This window comes from Gordionus sp. m RMFG-2023, chromosome 1, assembly GCF_954871325.1.
Source record: "Gordionus sp. m RMFG-2023 chromosome 1, tfGorSpeb1-WG-v2, whole genome shotgun sequence".
In the NCBI taxonomy this organism is placed as follows: domain Eukaryota; kingdom Metazoa; phylum Nematomorpha; class Gordioida; order Chordodea; family Parachordodidae; genus Gordionus; species Gordionus sp. m RMFG-2023.
In genome coordinates, this window is record NC_088775.1 from 23,518,596 (window position 1) to 23,543,199 (window position 24,604).

Sequence of the window (24,604 nt, forward strand, 5' to 3'; positions counted from 1 at the left end):
TAGTAGTTTTTAAAATGTAGCTTCAGAATAATATAATTATGCCATATTGTATTTTTAAAAAAAGGATATATATAATTATCTTTAAAATTACAGTAAGTAGTAGCTTCACTAGAGGGGTGGGGGGGGGGGTAGTGTTGTTAATTTGCTTGGTCGTAAGATTTACGACTCTTTTATGTGCTCAGGCCGACCCGAGGTTCAGACCCGGGGTTTAGACCCGAGGTCCAGACTCACCTAAGAATTACACCTGGGACTCGAATGAATGTAAAGTAAAAAAAAATAAATCTCATTTTCTAATCTTAAATTAAATCTTATACTTTTCTTATACATTCTAAATTAATAAAGCTTTTAATCTCATTTTCTTACCATTTAAATATTTTTTTAAATTTGGGGAATTTCTTTTGATCAAAATGTTTTTGGGTAAAATAAAAATATCAGTAAATATTAAAATAATAAAGTAACCTATGACCGGAAAAAAAAATAAAAAAATTGTAATTAAATATAAACAAAATATAAAAATAAAACGTCATTCATGCATGTATAAATAAAAAAAAGAAATGTAAATTTATAATTTGTGATGAAATGGCCAAGTCAAGTCTCATGATGCGTTTTTTTAATATTTTTGAAGTTGTTTATTAATTATTATTTTTTAGTTATTTACTATCGTGTTTTATAAATCGTTAAATAAATTGTCTGAAAAACTTTATTTTATATAGTGAAATCTTGATAATATATATTGTCCGATATCTTGTTTTATAAATCGTTAAATAAATTTTTAATCTAGTAATATAAATTATTTCTCTAATTTTTAATTACTAAATAAATTTACTAACATTACAATGAACAATTTTTCTTGTTCTCTAAGAATTATATCCCTAAATGCTAGATCCCTAAATAATAATAAATTTGCCCAACTAAGAATAATATTAGATACCCTAGCGGTTGACATTGCTTGTATACAAGAAACACATTGGATTGATACTTGTAAAATTAATTGCAAAGGTTACCTACTCTTTAACTCGGGCGAAACTGAAAAAAACTGGTGTGGAGTTTGTATATTGATCAAAAAGAATCTATCGGGCTACATCTCAAAATTCGATGGCGTAAATAGTAGGGTATGTAGCATAAAAGTAAATACGAGATGTAAAACCTTAAATATTGTAAATATTTATATACCAGTGAACTATACTGAAAAACAACCATTCTTCATTTTTCTTGACGAATATCTAAATAAATTTCCGAAACGCGAAAACTTACTAATTGCTGGAGATTTTAATGCGAAAGTAGGAAAAATTGATATAAAGAATCATATTTCCCTTGGTTCAGGAACACTAAATATTAAATCCGATATTGGAGGAAAACTACTATTAAAACTCTGTCATAAGTTAGAACTTCGAATAGCTAATACTTTCTTCGAACATTCGGATAAAAGAGAGATATACACATATTTTAGCCCAACATACAATACTTGGTCTCAAATAGACTATTTTATTTGTAATAGGTCGACTATGAGTTGGATAAAAAATATTAAAGTTCTTCATCAGGTTTTATTTAACTCTGTCCATAAAATTATAGATTGCTCTATGGTAATAGACCCGAAGATATGGCATATGAGGAAGAAAAGAAACGGAAAGTCACTTTCGAAACGTCCCAAATTAGATATCGAGGCTTTTATTGAAATCCTTCACTTCTTTCAAAAAAGAGCAATTTTTTAAACTTAGTCACAACTCAAAAGAAATTACAGATCCAGAGATACAAATGGAAATATGGGTTTCACATTACTCTAAAATATTTAATAGCAACGAACCCTCCTCTACATCAAATAATTGCAACGATCCCTCCTCTACATCAAATAACCAAATAGTAATATCTCCCATTGATCAAAGTCCATCTACCTCAAGTTTCTGGCTTCCAAATCTGCTAAACCTTGGACTTCCCCAACTCCTTCCCGCTCAAAATTCTTATATCTCAAATTTTTTATCTAATTCTACATACAACTCAAATTTAGAATCTCCCATTGACCAAAATGCATCTTCCTCAAACTTCTGGCCTCCTCAGGTGCAATTACTCCAGAACCCTCCTAAATGGCCTTCTGATCTATGCCCTCAAAACTCTTCTTCCTATAATCTCTTGCCATCTAAATTATTACATTTACCAAACCAAAGTGAGTCTTCCATTCATCATGGTCCATCCACTTCGTACCTCTGGCCCCCACAATTATTTCTCCCACAAGATAATACTCATAATACTACATCTTTATCTACACATTCTTCCCTCTCTACCTTATTCCAAAATACAGATAGAATCATAGATCCTATCAAGAGTGAAATAATAAATATAATAAAGAAACTAAAAAATCACAAGGCGTGTGGTCAAGATAATATTCATAGTGAATATTTAAAAACGGACCCTATATTATCCGCCGATATACTATTCCCTATCATATCGAGAGTATGGAAGGAAGGGATCTGCCCTAGTGATTGGCTATCGGCTACCCTAATTAATTTTCCAAAAACTAAGTACCCTAAAACTCTAGAGGATTGGAGAGGAATCTCACTAAATTCTATAATTTATAAGTTTCACTAACATAATCCTAAATCGACTCAAACCTTTTATAGAACGAGATTATGTGGATTCAATAGTTTCATTTAGAAAGGGGCATAATGCTCTTGAGGCTATTCTCAACTTAAAGATACAAATAGAGAAATCTATAATACGAAAAAGGCAATTAATAATTATAGCTCTGGATTTTAGGAAAGCTTTTGATACGATTATTCATGATAGGTTATGGATAGGATTAGAAGAAGTTAATACTCCAACTTCTTTGGTAAAAATATTAAAAAATATCTATAATGATTACTCGATACAAATTATCCATGCGGGTCATAAATCAACAAAAATACCAGTTAGATAGGTTTGAAACAGGGATGTGTCCTTTCTCCTCTTCTTTTTAATTTTATTACAAACTATATCATAAAAAGAGTGACTAAACAATGTTTAGCGCAGATTCCCATCGTAAAATTTAATATTCTTGCTTTTGTCGATGATATTTGCATTATAGGAGATTCTATATCACACCTCCAATTGCTAGTGGACATGATGTCCCAAGTTGCTGATTTTTTTGGTTTAAAAATAAATATTGATAAAACAAAGTTGTTGACATCAATATTCTTCCCTCCAAACATGAATCTAACGATACAAGGGAGAAAAATAGCAGAAGTTCAACAATTAAAATATCTAGGAGTGATACTGGATAGAAAAGGAAATACTAAACTAGACCTAATAGCTAAAATAAATAAAGGAAGACTGAAATATAGATCTTTTATGAAAATATGGAGTTCGAATCAATTATCAATTCCGTTAAAGATTCGATTATTTAAAACTTTAATATTCCCCTCCTTAATCTATGGTATAGAAACTTGGAAAGATACCAAACAAGAAAGTAAAAAGATGCAAACGTTCATTAACAAATGTCTTAGATATATTACCAAAACTTTCTACCCGTATAATACTTCGAATCATAATCTTTGGTCCAGATGTGACATTCTCCCTATATATAGACTATGTGAATATAGGAAAATCGAAATATTAGGGCACATTCTCAGACAAGCCCCAAACAACCTAGTATATCAAGCCCTTTTTATTACCCCTTTGGAAGAATTATCTCTCAAACCTTTCCTATCCTACAAAAATAGTTGGTTTGGTAGAATAAATCGATCATTATCGGACATAGATCTATCTTGGGAATTCATAAAACGTGCTTCGTTAGATAGAAAAACTTACAAAATCGTATTAAGACTTATTTACGAACACTTGACGAATAACTGCTGAGAATGTAACAAGTAAAGATGATTAAATTAAATTTAGTTTAGTTTATTATTTAAAAATACAATTCCATATATTACTTTGATATATAACAAGTAAAGTTGAGTAAGTAAAGTTATTTTATTTTATTACTTAAAAATACAATTTCATATATTGCTTTGATATATATCTAAGAGTTGAAGTTATTTGAATAGGGCTATAGTAAATGAAGGCAGATTAAATTAGTGCACATTGTAAGATAAATTCTAATAGATTACATTACATTATGAGATTTAGGTCTAATAGATTAAATAGATAGATATTTTTAACTAAATAATTATAAAAAATAATATAATTATATCTTCTAACTAAATAATTGGGAATAAATCGTAAATAAACTAAATAAAATTTAATAATCATAATAAAAATTAAGACTAACTATAAAAAAATAATTTTAGATAATTAACTAATGACTAATAATTTGTATTGGATGATACAGTACTACTATTTTTTCCTTTTAAATATGCTCATAATCTTATTCCCTACGCTATTATTATTATTGGATTGGGTGAGTTCCACTCCTCTTAATAATTATATCTGGGTTACAAGGTTTGTTGGTATCCTTGAGGAAAAAATCGGCATAATTATTATGGAGGATAGGGCCTCTATAGTAATTCACGTTCGCTCATTTTGGGCAGGTCCATGACCAACGTGCTAGATAAGATAAGATAAGATACAAAATTAAAATTTTATTTATTTTTATATTTAATAATTAAGATTACCATACATAAGATTAAATATAATTTATTATATTACACATGTATGCATTTTTGTTTATTTTTTTTATATTTAAAATTTTTTAAAATAATGTAATATAATATATTAAAAATTTAAATAATAAATGATTATTTATTTAATAATAAGATATTATTACATTATTAGTAAAATAATGTAATAAAATAAAATAACATAGATTAATTATACATTAATATAAATTTAGCGCTATAACATTATAATAATATGCAACAAAATGGCCAAAGTCTATACTATGCATAGGATGTTCAATTACGGCGTTTCGGATATTGAAAAAATAAAGCTGAGATAATTGTATTTTACTATGTTTATGGCTAATCGTTGGCTTAGGTAGAATCCCTCGTTGGGATTTCCTAGCTCTTTAAAGAAGTCTACGGCATGAGAGCCGAACGACGTTAAGGTAGTGACGATTAATGGTAGGAATGTTTAGCTAATTTATTCGCCTCGGCAATACCTTAAAACTCATGAGGATGACGATTGAATCAATAAAAAAACATCCCATATAAAAATATTTTGTTTGAAAATAAAATATATTTTCAATCTAATCTAGTAAATAACTTAAATTTTTTCTTTAAATCATATTGCTAAAGAAAAAAAATTATAATATGATATTAGAATTTTTTTTCTTCTTTTTTTAAAATTTACTAGTAGATAGCCCGTCAAAAATGACGGAGAATGAGAATTTTATTCGTTTTTTTAAGGAAGATGTTACCTTTTATTTAAAAATCATATCCAATTTATATAATTTTTAAACCCCCCCTCCCCATTTATGTCAAGTCCAAGCAATGTCATTGAGTCTAACCCATTAGGACTAAGAGTGGAAACTATTATTTGAGTCAAAATATATTAAAATGAGCTTGTACCCAATACCAAAATTCTTTGTAAATATATTACTGGTTACATAAGACTAACATTTAACATTAAAAAATTTCAAGCCAGGTCCAAGCTCATAATATTTGGAAAAAATTTCCACGCGTTCAAGACCTTATAATTTATAAAAAAATTTCTCAAGCCTAGCTCAACCCATAATAATTTTGAAAATTTTTTCCTAGCCCGGCCCATTATAATTTGTATAAGATATTCCCAAGTCAGGTGCAAGCAAATATTAATCTTGAGGAATATTTTTCAAGCCCAGTCCATCCCATATTAAGTTTCAAAACTATTTCCCAAACCCGGAGATAGTTAAATTGCTAAATAATTTATCAACACATGAAGGGGAAATCTCGGATTTACCAATTAGTGGGTTAACTCCTTTTATCAAAAAATTTGATAAGGGCTATCTATATCTTTTGTTAAGTACAAAAAAATGCTATTTATTTAAATTACAAAAATGCCATTCAATACTAATGAAACTTATATGCAATTTATTTATATATTTTTTAAGAAATTTGTTTTTCTTGCCATATAAATTTAGGTAATTTTTTTAAAAAATGATGAGGAATAATTATTACTCTGTGTGTCTGGTAAAATTAAGAGCAAATCCTTTCAGTCGTCTGCAGAAGGAAAAATTAATGTATAATATCATCCCATTTAGGGTTGTAGGTGAAAGTAATGAATAATGACGGATTACCAAAGCAGTGTACAACACCCATTGCGTCCTGATAAAGCTGAGGCCCTGGGCTACTGGTAAAAGAAAAACGCAAAATGATATTTCTGCCAAAGTGTCAGTTTTGGTATCCCCCTCTAAAATAGAATCATGAACGACATTGTCAACTCAACCATAAAACGGTCGTAAGTATTGTTATAAAGGCCTTGACAAAACTACCACATATTTTCCCATTAATAATGTTAATGAAATTGGCTGCACTACACATTCACGTTTGAACATCTCTCTAAATTAATGAAAGTTCCTCAGGGAATCGGATAAAGTATTATTTATAATAACTCCTAATGAGGTAAATGATAGTGGAATTGCTTTTATTTGTTAAAAATTAGGCAGAGGTGTCATAGGGATTGTGGTAGTGGTGATAGAAATATCATTTGGAGGCAACTGGGTGTATAAAATAAACATATAGATATAAAACATTAGATAAAAAACAAAATAAACCTCCAGAGGAGTTCACAGTGCCTTATTATCTTGGCCACCAGTAACTCTAGAACGGGTAAGGCGGTTGTTGAATTGCCATTTTTTTTTCTTTGCTTATCTTTAATAAAAGATTCATCATGTTTGGTAGCAATGTGAGGGATTAGGGCTAGCCTAGACAAATAAAGAAATCAGGCAAAAATATAAATATACTATTGTTGAAATTAAACAAACATTAAAATAATGTAAAACCGGTAGAAGGGTCAATATTAGATGCATATTTCTAATAAGTTGGAGGGCTATCATCAAATAAAATTTTTGGGGGACTAATCAAGTCTATTATGATATTCTAAAAGTTAAAAAATAACATGATAAATGTAATGATCCAAGCATCCAAGATCTTAATATTTAAAAAGATTTTCTCAAGCCCACCTTTCCTAATAATTTTGAAATCAAGCCCAGAGATATTAAATTTATAACATAAGACTAACATTTAACATTAAAAAATCCCAATATAGGTTCTACCCTACAATATCTGGAAAAAATATCCAAGCATCCAAGACGAACATTTAATAATAAAAATCCCAATATAGGTTAAACTGGATAAAATATCCAAGCATCCAAGATCTTAATATTTAAAAAGATTTCTCAAGCCCACCTTCCCTAATAATTTTAAAATCAAGCCCAGAGATATTAAATTTATAATTAATGAAGAGGAAATATCTGATTTACCAATTAGTCAACAGGTAAAATATATTACTTTATAAAAAGAATAACATAAGACTAACATTTAACATGAAAAAAATATCCAAGCATCCAAGACTAACATTTAACATTAAAAAATCCCAATATAGGTTCAAGAAAAAAACATCCAAGATCTTAATATTTAAAAAGAATTTCTCTAACCCACCTTCCCTAATAATTTTGAAACCAAGCCCAGAGATATAAAATAAGACTAACATTTAACATTAAAAAATCCCAATATAAGTTCAAGCCTACAATATCTGGAAAAAATATCCAAGCATCCAAGACTAACCTCTAACATTAAAAAATCCCAATATAGGTTCAAGCCTACAATATCTGGATAAAATATCCAAGCATCCAAGATATTAATATTTAAAAAGAATATCTCAAGCCCACCTTCCCTAATAATTTTGAAATCAAGCCCAGAGATATTAAATTTATAACATAAGACTAACATTTAACATTAAAAAATCCTAATATAGGTTCTACCCTACAATATCTGGAAAAAATATCCAAGCATCCAAGACGAACATTTAATAATAAAAATCCCAATATAGGTTAAACTGGATAAAATATCCAAGCATCCAAGATCTTAATATTTAAAAAGATTTTCTCAAGCCCACCTTCCCTAATTATTTTAAAATCAAGCCCAGAGATATTAAATTTATAATTAATGAAGAGGAAATATCTGATTTACCAATTAGTCAACAGGTAAAATATATTACTTTATAAAAAGAATAACATAAGACTAACATTTAACATGGAAAAAATATCTAAGCATCCAAGACTAACATTTAACATTAAAAAATCCCAATATAGGTTCAAGAAAAAAGCATCCAAGATCTTAATATTTAAAAAGAATTTCTCTAACCCACCTTCCCTAATAATTTTGAAACCAAGCCCAAAATTTATAATTAATGAAGAGGAAATCTCTAATTTACCAATTATTCTACAGGTAAAATATATTACTTTATAAAAATAATAACATAAGACTAACATTTAACAATAAAAAATCCCAATATAATTTTGAGAAAAATTATACTTGATAAATAAGAGAATGTTCTATTTTGTAGGTCCTCGCTATCCCTAGTGCGTTTCTTTTTTTGATTGATCTGCCATCTTTTTCTTTTATTAATGACGGAATCCCCACCTGTACAATCATTAACTGAGGTTAGGACATGGTTTGTTATCTAAAATAGAAACAAAAGAATAAATAAAAAAAATAAATGCATTGAACTTGATGAGGAGTCAATATACCACCTGTACAATCATTAAATATGGGTAAGACAGGGCTTGTTATCTAAAATAAAAACAAAGAATAATATAAAGAATATAAATGCAATGAACCTGAAGAGGAGTCAATATTAGGTTCAACTCCCTAGAAATAGTTGGGACATTATCAGAAGCTAAAATAGATGTATTCTATAACATAAAAGAGTATAAAAAAATATATATATAAGGCTAACTTTATTTTGAGTTGTATTTTATTGGGCTTCATGTCTAAAAATATTTTCTATAAAAAAAATAAAATAAAATCAATAAAAAAATAAAAATAAAAATAAGTACGTACCGATGACATGACGTAGCGATGCCGTAGTGAGGACATCGGAAAATTATAATATAGATAATGATTCTTCTATTTTTTGAGTTTTAAAATAATTTCCGGTATTAAAAAAGAGGATTCAAAACAACAGACCGGTCATGAAACCTTCTTTAAATGTGTGTATATCTAGATTTAATAGTATCGTTATGTCCCATCATAGTTCAGAATTAAGTACGAACTTTTACCGGATTTGTTTAATTTCATCGCTATTTTTTAAACACGTATATTTATTTTTTTTCTTCTAATTTTATATATGTATCTTGGACAAGTACATTTAATATTTTTAAAATATTTTAATAGTTATTAACCATTAATGACTAAATAAAATGATTACCTAAAAGTAGGACTAAAAAAATAATATTTTAATTACCTTTAATTTGATACCAATATCAATAAATATTATTTTTTACACCCCCCTCTCCATCCACCCCCCAGACCAAGTCATACCCATCAAGACAAAAATGAATACTTTTAATCTAAAGATATTTAAATTAGATTTTATTTGATACCCATATCGATCTTTTGTGTTGATAAAAATATTCCTGACCCCCCAAGACCTAGACCCGCCCTCAATGAGTGATTATTATTACAATAAATTTTTTTTTAATTAACTTTAATTTGATACCCATATCAAAAAATATTATTTTTTACCCCCCCCCCCCCTCCATTCACCCCCCAGACCAAGTCATACCCATCATGACAAAAAATGAATACTTTTAATCTAAAGATATTTAAATTAGATATTATTTGATGCCCATATTGATATTTTGTGTTGATAAAAATATTCCTGACACCCCAAGACCTAGTGATTATTATTATAATAAAAAATATTTTAATTACTTTAATTTGGCACCCATATCAAAAAATATTATTTTTTACACCCCCCCCTCCATCCACCCCCCAGACCAAGTCATACCCATCATGACAAAAAATGAATACTTTTAATCTAAAGATATTTAAATTAGATTTTATTTGATACCCATCATATCGATATTTTGTGTTGATAAAAATATTCCTGACCCCCCAAGACCTGCGCCTCGCCCTCTATCAGTGTATTACAATATAAAAATATTTTGATTATCAGCATGTTTTTTAAATCGTCACAACACAACACGACCCGGGTCTGAACCTAAGGTCTGAACCTCGGGTCTGAACCCCGGGTCTAGACCCCTGGTCTGAACCAGGGTTGCCAAATCAAAATTTTCAAATTGCGGGATAAATTTGGTATTATGCGGGAGAAATATGAAAACTGCGGTAGAAATATAAAAATTGTTAAAAAAAATTTTTTGAGGGTCTATCCGCCTATTATTTTTTATAATTAGCTATTTTTCAAAATAAAATAACATCTTGATTTATTAAAATATATTAATTTATAAAAAAAACCAACGATCTTTTTTAAATATAAAAGAATGTAAACAAGATAAAATTTTATTAAAAAAAACAATTTAATTTTACAATTAAAAATGTATTATTTGCGAATGTCCCGCAAAACTACCGCAATTGGAAATCTACCGTGTGTGTATAACATTATAAGGATAGGCGCTTAATTATCACGTATCACGTTTAAATAGGTAATAAGGGATTTCAAAAATAAGAAATAATACAGATGCAACTACAGTTGCGGCAATTGTAATGTAATTACTTATCTTGAGTACAATATTCACAGAGTTACTTTTCATCACAATGTTGGTAGAATCTTTTTCCCATAATATTTAACGACTCTTATATAAATGAAAAAAATGAGCTAGGCTATCATTAATATTTTAGGACCTAAATCCAGGAAGTCAATTGATGATTTGAAAAATGGGCATACATATGCAATTCTAACAGATGCATCTAATAAGAGAAATATTCTCCGCTATTTCAACAAAATTAAGGTCGTTTCAATAAAACTATTAAATTTTGTCCCCTCAAATAGTGAAAAATCTAAAGATATAACTAACCATATAATGGTAAATATAGCAGATTCGAGATTATCAATAAATTGCATGTCAGCTTTCTGATTTGATAATGCCTCAGTGAATTTGGTAGTCAGCACAATGATCTGTCTTAACATTTGGGAAATTTTTTTTAATAATGAATGGCAGAGGTATATTTAGAAATGATTTCACATGTAGGAAATCTACTACATGCTGTTAATGTGTAGTTGCAATCAGAAGAATCTTAACAAAGATTCACAAAATTATGCCGCATATGTGTTAATCTTTACAGTTAAAAATTGAGAATAAATTTTATGGCGCCATTGTTAAACTTAGTTATATTTTATTTGAGATTTAAATAATAGAATTAAATGTTTACCGTCGTTATTGAGATGTTCATAAAATTCCTGGCATGACATATTATATATCTGTTTAACCATTAGCTCGGCCTCTAATGTTGTTAAAGCAACCTTTTTCCAGACAGTCCTCATCAGGCTAAAATGCGCTACGATGATAGAATTAAGTAAGGAGAAGACATACTCGCATATTTTTTCCAAGCATGGGGATTTATCGTTATCACGAAAAAATTCTAGCCATTTCTCCTCTGCTTTTAGACCATCTAACTTTAAGTATTTTGGCGAATCATAAAAAATAGAGAGAATTACAAACTCCTCAAACAAGAAATCAATGTCTTTCGGTATTTTAAATATATTTTATTTATTAAATTATAAAAACCATCAATTGATGGTTTCTGTTCCAAGGTCTTAATATTAATACATTTGTAAATAGAGTTATTAAAATCAAATTTTGTTTGTAAATATTCTAAAATTGTGTTAATAAAAATATGTGCTTCATTTAAAAATGTATTAATTAGAGTATTATTTGAACATTTTATTATAATATTTTTAGCTATAGCGCAATAAAATTTATTGCCAATTTTTAACTGTAGAGATGAACAGAGCTGTAGCATGATTTTGTGTATGCTTCTGCCATTTCATACTCAAAAAAATTTTTCAAAATTTTAGGACAGCTTTTAAAATCTTTATTTAAGAAGTATTTTTTTAAGGGTTTGTAAAATTTAAAAATTCTATCGATGGCAGGTATTAACGACAACCACCTGATAAGTATATATCGCAATAACTCACACCATTCCAAGTCAGACCACTTCACCAAATCTTTTAATTCATTAACTCTTTTAGTTGATGAACTAAATTTGTTAAAACATTTCATCACAAAGATTTCGACATCCACAGATAATACATTCATTGCCTTCTTGCAAGAATTATGTAGTATATGGCATATACAGTCAATTGGTATTAATTCATTATTCCGCTGCCTCAATTCGGTAACTTTGATTTTTGCCAAATTTAACAGAGGCATTATCAGTTCAGAAAGCTGACACGCAAAGCATTGATAACCCTGAATCAGCTATATTTACCATTATGTGGCTAGCTACATCGTTGGTTTTCACTATCCGAGGCAAAAATTTAAACAGTTTTATTGAAATGTTCTTATTCTTGTTGAAATAGCGAAGGATCGATGGAAATGTTTTAATATTTCCCTTATTAGATGCACCTGTTAGAATTGCATATGGATGCCCATCTTTCAAATCGTCTAGAATTGACCTCGAGGATTCAGGTACTAAAACACTTGTGATAGCCTTGCTCATTTTTGTTCTACCAGAAATAAGGTTTACACTTATATTGGAGTCGTAAAACATCATGATAAAAATATTCGACCCTTAATGTGATGATATAGCTCTATGAATGTTGAACTACATGATAGATGTATACGATTTCAGCAAATGTAGTTGCATCTGTATTATTTATTTGAGAAAATTTTTGTATTGCAATCGATGTTGATATACTCCCCTGTACTGACTTATGAATGAAATGATGTTGATTTTTATTGGACAAAAATATAACAGAATAGAAAGAAATTTACAAACTAGACATGTTTTTCGAATAAATATTTAAAATTAATTTTAAAATATAAAAATAATCAATTAATGTCTCTCAAAACTATTATTTATATATTAAAAACGTTTAAATACTAAAAAAAAAAATTCGGGAGAAATTAAAAAATTGTGGTAGATTTTTGCGGGAGATTTCCAATTGCGGTAGTTTTACGGGAGTGAGAATCTGCGTGTAAACTAAAAAATTGCTGGAGTTTCCCGCTGATGGGGAGACATCGCAACCCTGGTCTGAACCCCGGGTCTATGCTCGGGGTTCGTGCTAAGAGCTGGTTTGGTCGATTTTTTAGACCCAAACCCCGGGTCTGGGTTCATCAAAACCAACCAATTAACAACACTATAGGGGGGGGCGCATAAGCTTAATTTTTTTAGAACACTCCTGAGAATGTCAGGACTACTGACGGCCGTTAGTAAGCCAGGAGATTTTGCTTATATGGCAGAAAGATCGAACCCATATTAGCCAAATCTTGAGGCTAGAATGATAATATTTTGACTAAAGTTTTATTTTGTCTAATTTTGACCTTATTGGAAAATTCATAGCTAGGCCAATGATTATTTAGTAATGAGTCGTATCTTATTAGCCATCAAAGAGGTACTAGGATTATTTTATATATTTATACTTATCCAGATATCATTTATTAGAAAGTTTAAGCCAAGAATATGTAAAAAATAAGCTTAAGTATTTCCTATTATTAAAAAAAATATAACAATATTCTATTTGCATCAATCCTACATTATCGATTTTTAAATACTCAAAATTTTCTTATTTTTTTTTCTGTAATCTCTTAATATATTTAAAACATTCAATAATTATGTAAAAAATTTAAATAATTATATCTAAAAATTGATATTCGAATTTAATATGACTACATTTGAAGATAAAAATGTTTCTGTTGAGGAACTACAACTCCAAGCAGATCAACTTAAAAGTAGATTGGAAGAAGAGAAACAAAAATTAAATGACACTTCATGTATATAAATATTAATGTTCTCTATATTTCCAAAAATAGTGGTCGAGGCAACAAGTAAACTGGAATGTTTACCTCCTTTGACAATTAAAACAAGAAGAATACTCAAAGGTCATCAAAGTAAGATTTTATGTATTGATTGGTCACTGGATAAACATCATCTGGTATCATCATCTCAAGTAAATATTTGAATTTTAAATTTTGTAAAGTAATTTGATATAGGATGGGAAGATAATTGTTTGGGATGCATTTACTACAAATAAAGTTGAATATAATTTAATTTGAATATATATGTTAATTAAAACAAAGGAGCATGCATTTTCTATGCCAACAACATGGGTTATGGCATGTGCATTTGCACCTTCTGGGAATATGATAGCTTGTGGGTATTAAATTTTCTGAGCTTATAATCTTGTTTCTACATAAATGTTTTAAAATTTAATTAATCTTAACATAAAGTTTTAATAGATTAAAACTATTAAAATTGAAAATATCAGTGGTTTAGATAACAAATGTACAGTATTTAACTGGGGTACAAATCCATCACTATCTGGGTCTGGAACAAATATGGCAACAAAGGATAATAATGAAGAGGATTCTGGTTATGATTCCCATATATTATGATTTTTAAAATGTTTTTTTTCAATAATTATAAAATATCTAGGATTTTACTAAAGGAAAGAGAAACCTATTAGCTTTTCTCCCCATAAATTTTATTTAAAATCTTTAGACTCCATTTTTGCATTTTTTTTCTATTTTAACTTAAATTATTATTTATATAAATTACTAATCTTTAATTATATTTATTCATTTATAATGGCATTGTTATATTTTTTTGTGGAGAAGGAGTATAGTTGGATAATTTTTTTAGTTTAAAATGATATTTGTTATATATTTTGATTTACTATAATTATTATAAACATATATTGTCAATTGACTTAAAGGTGTAAAAAAGAAAGCTGTAGCCACCCATACAAGCTATATGTCAACTTGCACATTTTCTGGATTAGATCAACAGGTTTTAAATAGAAAAGGGGGCATTAATTATTTTTTGATGCAAAGCTATTAGGGATTTGGAAAAATGCAAAATGAATCAAATAATTTACTATTTTTGTGAATCATAAATAATAAAATCATCATATTATTTGATTTGATTCTATTTTTTCAAAAAACAAATAATGAATAATTTTAATTACACATTTTTATGAAGTTAATGAAATATATTCTTATTATAGATAAATTTTAATTATTATTTTATTTTATTTTAATGTTATTTTATTTTTAAATATTTTGTAATCCCAACCTAATTTAAAAAGAAAAATAACTCAATTCATATGTAGTAAATTAATCTATAAGTTTAAATGCAATTTATGAGTACATTGAAATTAAAAAAAATTTTTTATCCATAGATTACAAATATGGAAAATTATTTAAAATTGACCAAATAATGAATAATTAAATTAGGGATGCACCAACCCACAATTATTTCACTGATCTGATCCGATATTTGCCGATAAAAATAAAAAACTATGTTTAATAATTTTTAAAAGCATTTCAATCAGAATAATATGTCCAATGCTTTTAAAAATAAAAGTCTTGAAGCTTTGAAATTCTGAAAATATATCTTACCTTTAAATTTATATATAATGTTTTATTTTGTTAAGTTAAAGAATTATACATATAGTTTGATATTATTATTTTTTTAATTATTATCAAAATTTTCAATTATCTATTTTGGCTTTAATGCAAATAAATATAAATTAATATGCTAGCACACTATATATATTTATATTAAATTTTCTATATAACAAACTATATACTTTTATAGTCAAAACAATAGGTAACTTTATTTTAAATTGTTTTCTATATATAGTATTAATAATTATGTAATTTAATTTTAATTTTATGCAATTATATTGACCTCAATAATATAATATTAAATATAGGAAAGTTATAATATTGTATTACAAATATAATATTCAAATTATAACCTTTTAAAATATATAAGATATAACATATACCTTTATTTGAATAAAAATAAATTAAATATTAGGGCTGTGCCGATCCACATTTTTACCTATCCGATATTTTCCTATATTGGTTCAAAACCGATCCGATACCGATATTTATACTGATTTTTCACCACCCCCCTTTGAACAAAATATAATTAAGAAATCAGTATTTTTTATGCAAAAAATCGAATTATGCATTTAATTTTTTAATTTATACAATTAAGACTATAATTAAAAAATAAAATTATAATAGATAAAAAAATATAATAATTTAAAATAAATATACATAAGATAAAATAACAAAAAAAAAGTAAAAAGATCGGATCGGGTTTCTACAGGTATCGGCCTGATCCGATATTTTTGGAAAACACCAAATATCGGTGCCGATCCTATATTTAATATCAGCACAGCCCTATTAAATATTAATTATTAAATAAAGATTTATTACTAGGAAGGAAAATTAGTTCAAAAATAAATGAAAAATATCAATAAAAAAGCAATAAATAATTTGTATAAAAATAAAAAAATATAAAATTATGTATCGGTGTTTAAAAATATCGACCATCCAATATATTTTTTGAAAGTCCAATATCGGCACCGATTCGATACCAATATTTAAAATCGGTAACAACGCTAAATCGAATTATTTTTATTCAAATCTGAATGTAACAATTCATATCTTTGATCTATTTTCATTGTTTAAGTTAGAATATTGATTTACATGAAAATTTCCCCAGCAATAAATTCGAAATTTAACGAATTTACAAATGATACTAATACATACGAGTACAGGTAACGTTGCATAAATTAACGCTTCTGTAATTATATTATTTTAAAAATATATTGAAGAGTATTATAACCGTTACATTTTTCGTTACTTTATAAATTTTAGTCCATTTTTTTGTAAAATGGCTAAATAAGAATCTGCCTTTGTATTTTTTTTTAATAAAAAATTAACAAACATGTTTCTGTTTATAGTTTATACTGTTTTAATAAAGAATATTTAGGCTTTACATAGTGAAACGAATGCTGATAATATAAGAAGCCATGATAAATTAGTGATGGCATCTCTTCCTGATTTTAAAAAACATACAAGCTTTAAAATAAATTTAAATTTAACTTTTTAAGGTTGCTAAAAAATGTTTTGATAGACGTATTTTATTATCGTTTTTCCCTTTCTCTATTCTTCCTAAAATTTTAAAATAAGAATGCCAGCACATAATTATATAACGAAGAGCTTTTAATACAATTTTTGTAACTATATATGTATAACGTGCCCAACCCTGAATGTTATACAAATCTGTTATAGATGTTAAAAAATAATATTTTAATATTAATTTAAATATAATATAATAATATAATATTATATTGATTCAAATAAATTATATTGGTTCAAATAAATTTTAATATTAATTAAAATAAATTATAATGTTAATTAAAATAATTTATAATAATATATTATAATAATCGAATGACCTTTTCGCGATTTATATTTTTTACTTTTACTTGTTTTATTTTATATAATATTCAAATTTATATCCTAAAATAATATTATATAAAGTGAAAATTTTATATATGAAGAATCACAATGTAATTCTTATTTTAATAATATGGTTTTCTTAACTCTAGTTAGCCATCATGTGTTTCCAACAAAATCAACGAAATCTAACATTTTTAATAGCCTTTATTTATTAATAACTAATGGATTTTTACGTTTTACTTATGAATAAAACACATAATAAAAAAAACTAATATTATATATCGTTATAAATATAATCTTAGATTTTGACGGGCAGTGGTGACAGTATTTGTGCTTTATGGGATGTGGAAAGTGGTTCTATGATTCAATCATTTCATGGCCACACGGCAGATGTTATGTCCTTACACATTTCCCCAACTGAAACGGGCAATATATTTGTCTCAGGGGTATAATAAAAATTGATATTTCTTCTTTTTTTTGATATTTTGCGTAATAACTAAACAAGTAGGAATAGGAAAATAAAGAAAAAAATTTTGAATTTTAAAAATATGAAAAAGTTTCAATATTTTCGATTCTATTTTTTACAGGGTTGTGATCGAGCCGCCATAATATGGGACATGAGGACGGGTAAATCCATCCAAACCTTCCAAGGACAACATCAGTCGGACATCAATAGCGTGCGATTTTATCCCAGTGGGGACGCCTTCGCCACTGGTAGTGATGATAGCACAGTATCAAAAAAATATTTGCCATACTATTATTGTAATAATAAAATAAGGCAAGTTTAAGAATGATTAGAAGATATAATTATTGATTATTTAGAGAAAAATTAAATTATATATTAGTGTAGATTATTCGACCTCCGTGCTGACAGGGAAATTTGCGTCTATACCAAGCCTAGTATTATATTCGGCGTTAGTTCCATCGATTTTTCTATTAGCGGTAACCTTACTATTTACTACATCACATTATATATGATGGCAATTCATCTGATTAATGTTAATCAATTCATTCGTTAATTGTTACTAACTTAAAATAATGGCACAAAAGTTTCATGACCAAATTGTCGAAAGTTTATAGGATATGTAAGTATTCCATCAGATGATTTTTAATTTTAAATAACACGCCCAGTAAATGATTGATCATTTAATAACTTTAAATCACATATTTAGCGCAAAGATCTGATTTTGTCGGAAATGTAATTTCAACATGTTTTAGAATATAAATTCGATAAATTTGAAACAATTTTGTAACATATTATACATATTGACTGAAGGCAATACACGCATATCTAGATTCCGAACATTGGCGATAACTTTAAAATTATAAATTCTCTCTCTGGAATGTATAACTGAACAGATGTTCCATCTTCTAAAATTTGCACTTTAATGTATTATTTTTTAAAAAATCTATTCTCTTTGAAAATTTTCTATTATATTTTCTATATTTTTATTATGCAAGATACTTTAATCTAAAATGAGTTCAAATAACATTAAAAAATTAAATTTAAAAGAATGTTTAATTATTGTGCTCTCGGAACTATAATTATATCTAAAATTAATTTTTGTTTAATGTATAGAAATTCTTTGACTTTGGTGGTAAAATGTGTAGTTTTGCTGCCTAGATTTTTTAAAAACTTTAATGTTTTTGTCGAAAAATGGCAATTTGTGGATGTTACTATAGGAATGAAAAGAAAGTTATTTTTATAATATTTAATCTGGTTTCTGCTTTGGTTAGTGGGTTGATTGAAGGGAATGCAGAAGCTCAAGTTTGTCTCATATTAGATTTGTCTAGCTAGGAATAGTTGCCATACCATCAGATCTTAACACATTTACATGAGATAAGTTAGTGGACTTAAGATTGTTAATAATATTTACGGTTGCATGATTAATTACTATATGGCTCTGGTGTCTGATAATATAAATAATCTAGATCATTGCCTGCTAGGGATCTGCATTGGGCGTCGGCCATATCCCGAGCAATTTTTTTCTATTTTCCAAGATAACCTGAAATAAAAATTATTTGTTTGCCCGGTCGGGCTTGAATTTATTTAAATATAGAATTAATTTTTTTCCCAATATGGTTTATTTTTACACTCAACATAAATATTAGCGCCTTGTTTCTTGCAAATATTTAAAAATATTATAATTTTATTTCAAAATTTAAACTCGTGGCCCAGTCCTATTTTAAACTTTTTTTGTAGTGGCCCTTTTCCAGGTTTATTCGAGGATGCTATTTCCCCTTCTAATCGCCTTTCTATTTTCCACTTTCTGGGCAACGCCCCGAGTCAAACCTAACTCTTTCACCCAGCTTGTCTTTCGTCGCTTTCTGAGTTGTCTCTTCTCTTCTAATCAACAACGTCTATCCAATCAATCTTCTTTTGCCTTCCGTTCAACATGTCCAAACCATCTAAGTCTACAAGACATTTCCTATTGCTTCTATCCTACTCAGTTCTTCTCTTGTTTTTTCCTCGCTCAGAGATACTTTGCATATCCATCTGTTCATTCTCATCTCCATTCTTTCCACCTTAGTTCATGAGTCTCCTAATTGTCCATGCTTCTCTTAAATTTTGCATAAATTTTTCCTTCAAAGCTAGAAAGACATTTTTACCGGTTAAAATTGTAGATATCTCTCTAAATTTCTTCCAATCATATCCTATCCTTGCCACCACTTCCAAGTTAATGCCCATCTGAGTTATCACCTACTTAACAGTACTTCCCTACTTTCCATACTTATTTCATTTCCAATATAAACTAGTCATTCTATTATCTTGCACTCCTTTCACACTTTCTACAAATATATGTCGTGCTTGCCTTCTTCAGGCTTTCATTTACATTACTACACCTATTGTGAACCCATTACAAAGCAGATACAACTAAAGTCTCTAGCAACACCTTTCCCATATACACCACATGGCCACGTGCCTGTCTCCTCGATCTTTAGACTCAAGACGAATTATTTTGAAACTTTCCCTATCCCTAACATTTCGAATCACATTTCATGCCTCTTCATACATCACCATCACTGCAGATATTAGCCATTCATCAACTTCCGATTTCCTCAGGGCCCATTTTGTAATCTCATGCGGCATTCTGTCAAATACCTTCTCCTGATCTATAAATGCATAATAAAGCCACTTCCTCTTGGTATAATTACCTCACATCAAAAATAGTGTCAGTACTACTCTTCCCATGATTAAACCTGAACAGCATGTCATCCAATTTCAATTCTCCTTTCTAAAACTCTCGAAAACCTTAATTGCATGTTTTTGAAGTTTAATAGCTTTGTATATACAAACTAGTAAATTACACTTTTTGTTGTATATCAGGATTATCACACTTTTCCACCATTCGTCAGGAGTAATTCATTCAAGAATAATCAGCATACAATGAAAGGTGGTTCACTCGATTCCCTGATCTTCATCCTTAAACATTTCTGATCATTCTCGTAGACCCGCTCCTTTATCTTTCATATATTTTAAAGCTTTTCTAAACATCTTTATCAAATCTACAGCAAGGCCATTTCACATTATTGTCTTAATCTCTTCATTCACGACTTCCTAACTTTTTATTTCATTACTACCAATTATGATTTTTCCCTCAAAATAATTTGAACAGTTTACACCCATTACACCCGGTCTCTCTTTCACCCTCTACCCAGCGATCCTAAACATATTCTCTTCCCTTTCTCCTTCTCCAACTTTCCTGCAATCTCCAGCTTTTTAGTTTCTAGCGTTTTCGCAACTATTTTTTTTAGCATTCATTTTGCTATCTTACATTTTTCCATACCACCTTTCGCCATATTTTTTATCTATTCTCTGTAGCATCTTTTTTCTCATTAATTGCCTTGGCTCATCATAATTATACTACCACTTGTCTTTATGCCCGGTTCTCTTATCCAACCACTTTCCATTGCCTTTAACCAACTTGTTGATCATTTCCCACTTGTTATTTACACCGGATCCTTTAGAGACCCACACTCGTACTTGTGGCTAGCGTTGTAACTTGTTTATTTCTTTAAATCTTTTTTAACTTTTAAACCTTTAGTCTCCGGATATACCTTTTCTTATGGCTTTAACTATAATATCGCCTTAATTGTGTTGCTATATACACTCTTCTTCCGGTATCATCATCACATTTTTGCTATGCATCCATCTCTTTTTCTCATTAACAAATAATCAACGGTACCTTTTACACCACCAGATTCATGTCACCTAATTCTTTATATTTCTTATATAAAGTGTTACTCAATACCATTTCAATTGCGTAAATTCTAATATTCCCTCGCCTTACGAATTCCTCACCAGTCACCAAGTCTGAAGGCTGATTGAATGAGTTTGATACAATCCAAGGGTCAATTTACTTATTAGCTGTTGAGATTATTAAAGGTGTAAATCGATTTTTGGGAGCGATGATTGATAGGAAAGAAGGGCTGGATGGTATATTAGCTTCACATTTGTTGATGCGTCAGCTAATATACTCGGGGCATATGAAGTCTGAGCATTGAGTTGCTTATTAATCTGTTATAAAAATAATGATAAAAGATCAAGTAGAAAGAAGTTTAAACAACTCTATTTAGAAGGTAATTGGGCGAGTGATCAATTGAGTAGAATGTTTGAAACATTTTCAACAAATATTAGAAATTTGTCCTTAATTTTGGATATAAAATTTGTCTTTAAAGGATGAATAGGGAATGTATGTAAGAATTTAGGTATGTAGTAGAGACCTATACAAATTAACAATAGGATGTGTTCCGTGTTGTAAAAGCATTTGAAATATTGTGTAGAATCGGACGTGGTATTGGCTAAAGGAGAATCTAATATGGTTAAACAGTCATGAGCTATTATGTAGCCTGCCAAATTGTGGTTAGTTGTTTAAAAAACATAATTCTGTTTTTAATATTGAGTTATGAGGCCTGAAAAATGGGAATAAGCTTCAAAATATTTTAATTCACTAAGTGCATTACTAAAGGGCCACATATGTTTCCATCGTTTAAATACCACATATTTAGGTTTAATTTGAACTCTGATTGAGTTATCCCATTAATGGTCAAGATTTTTCTAATGGTTAAAAATGCTCAATTTTTTCAAATATATTGATTAATGCTCAAATATGATATTCTAAAAAAATCAGCCGAAAAAAATAATTATAAATAGAAAATCTAGCCAGGTGCATGGCTGCGGTTAAGAGACTAGATAATGAATTCCGAAGCAAAATAAAAGAAGATGGTTCCCTTTGTTGTAAACCTTCTTGGGACTTTTGTATAAACTGTAAATTGTGTTTAAAAAACGTTTTCCTGCCTACAATATACCACTTTCTTAAAATTTTCTATAAACTCTTCGTAGTTAGTGTAAATCTATCGATTCATCATATGGGTTTTAAATGCTTGTTACATACCGACCATTTAAGATTATATCATAAGAAGGTATACAAGGGGATCCATTAGGACTACTTTTATTTTTCGGAATCCATCAGTTTCCCAACTCAATCAGGTTCAAGACTTATCATGGTATTTAGACGATCCAACCACGTGAAGCCCCTCAACCATTGTACCTAGCGCATTAAAATATTTAATTTGTTCCCATGTTTCAAGCTTAACAGTCTCGATATTAATAAAACACAAACCACCCAATTTGGTAGCCTACATAATTTTTCCGACAGTTTCATCCTATTCTCTGCTTTAGCTAATACCAACACGACCGAATAATTTATACACAACATTTTCAAAAACTTTTAACATTCCATTAACCAACACATCAATATTTATCTTTAATACGTAAATGTATCCATTACATAGCTAAGTTTTTACATATATTACATTCATCATCCATCTACGACAAAAGAAATCCCGATATTTTTTTCCAAAATTTGAATTATCCCTCTCTTTACAAATCATTTTTCCCGGGGTAAGAAACAGCTTTAATTTTTTTTTAAAATGCAAATTACGCCTTTTTCTTCTTAGTAAAGATAAACCAAGACCGATTCGAAACCACATCGTAATCCAAAAATTTTTTCAAAAAATATAATCTAATGAAAAACGGTTATTTTATCTAACAAAATTGGTCCGGATCGATCGATTAATCAAATTAAATTTAATCTTGTATAAATAGGTCGTCTTTTATTTGCTGGTTACAATGATTACACCGTCAATATTTGGGATTCGCTTAAAGGCACCCGTATAAATCAAGTGTACGGTCACGAAAACCGTATCAGCTGCTTGCAGACCTCGGCCGATGGAACCGCCTTCGCAACTTCTAGCTGGGATTCTACCATCAGGGTAACGGTCGCAATACATTAAGATACAAATGAGAATGTGTCAGGGTTTAACAAAAAATATTCAATGAATGAAAAAATTTTTTACAATGGAATTTTGAGCAAAATCTCAGGGAAAAAAATCTTCGAGGAAACTGGTTTTATAGAAATAAAACAATAGGAAAGGGTAATCCATAATTTTAAGCTAAGGAAAATAATGAATACAAATTATTACCAAGAATAAAATTCATTTTTTAAAAGAAATATGTAATTGCTTATTAAAAATAATACCTACTAATAATATAGGTATGGGCTTAACTTTCTCAGCGTATCTCACAACCCCTGAACATAGCAAACAAAAATGCAGTTGCTTATTTATAATCGAAAAAAAATTATCCATTTTTAGACGCATTCCTTATATATTTTGATACATAATAATTATCCAAATCAATTCTCATATTTAAGTGCAATATTTATCTTTTATACATAAATGATATATTTATTGAAATGATCGTAGAATTTTTTAAAATCTATTTTCAGTTCTAATTTCTGTTAATATATTTTCAAAAACAAGATATTTGAATTCAATTTTCGTATATTTTATTTTGAGTCCGACCTATACAATTAATATTTATTATATTACCTTGTTAATTATGAAAATTGTGAATTTATTTTTATAAATATAAAAATCATTAGCAAAATTTTTGAATTTACTTTATATTCCTAAAAAAATAAATGATTTATATGTTATAAATCGTAAAATGATAGTAATGTTATGTAATGAAAATTGTTTTCCGTCATATAAATTAATTAATTTATCTATTAAAAAGGTGCAAATAATATTTTTTGATCATGTTTTCATTTTATAAGAATTTTTTTTGGATTTTGAATGATTTCACAGGTTGAATAATATGGTGGCTGAGAAAATAAAAATTTACTATATTTTGATTATTTGAAAATGTTATTTTAAAACTAGATGTCTGCATAAATCTAGTTATTCCAATCTCAGTTCGATCCC

General features: G+C 28.3%; 2 protein-coding genes across 2 annotated transcripts; both read left to right on the top strand.

Annotated features, from left to right (window-relative positions):
• The first annotated feature begins 2,849 nt into the window (after nucleotides 1-2,849).
• Nucleotides 2,850-3,828, top strand: LOC135923225 (uncharacterized). The gene is made up of 2 exons (XM_065457870.1): nucleotides 2,850-2,911; nucleotides 2,979-3,828. Exons 1-2 carry the CDS (start codon nucleotides 2,850-2,852, stop codon nucleotides 3,826-3,828), a joined length of 912 nt encoding a protein of 303 aa, XP_065313942.1.
• A 9,814-nt stretch (nucleotides 3,829-13,642) lies between these two features.
• LOC135931107 (guanine nucleotide-binding protein subunit beta-5-like) lies at nucleotides 13,643-24,180 on the top strand. The gene is made up of 11 exons (XM_065467988.1): nucleotides 13,643-13,846; nucleotides 13,886-14,022; nucleotides 14,066-14,107; nucleotides 14,153-14,229; nucleotides 14,341-14,444; nucleotides 14,788-14,861; nucleotides 17,638-17,781; nucleotides 17,923-18,066; nucleotides 18,181-18,277; nucleotides 23,445-23,611; nucleotides 23,893-24,180. Exons 1-11 carry the CDS (start codon nucleotides 13,738-13,740, stop codon nucleotides 23,902-23,904), a joined length of 1,107 nt encoding a protein of 368 aa, XP_065324060.1. The 5' UTR covers nucleotides 13,643-13,737; the 3' UTR covers nucleotides 23,905-24,180.
• Nucleotides 24,181-24,604: the final 424 nt, after the last annotated feature.

Excerpts from the sequence above, each read along its gene's own strand:
- LOC135923225 (XM_065457870.1), top strand. The coding sequence starts at position 2,850 with ATGATTACTCGATACAAATTATCCATGCGGGTCATAAATCAACAAAAA. Across the intron at positions 2,912-2,978 it reads CAAAAATACCAGTTAGATAG|AGTGACTAAACAATGTTTAG; the intron begins GTTTGAAACAGG and ends TATCATAAAAAG.
- LOC135931107 (XM_065467988.1), top strand. The coding sequence starts at position 13,738 with ATGACTACATTTGAAGATAAAAATGTTTCTGTTGAGGAACTACAACTC. Across the intron at positions 14,108-14,152 it reads ATGCATTTACTACAAATAAA|GAGCATGCATTTTCTATGCC; the intron begins GTTGAATATAAT and ends ATTAAAACAAAG. Across the intron at positions 17,782-17,922 it reads GCAATATATTTGTCTCAGGG|GGTTGTGATCGAGCCGCCAT; the intron begins GTATAATAAAAA and ends TATTTTTTACAG.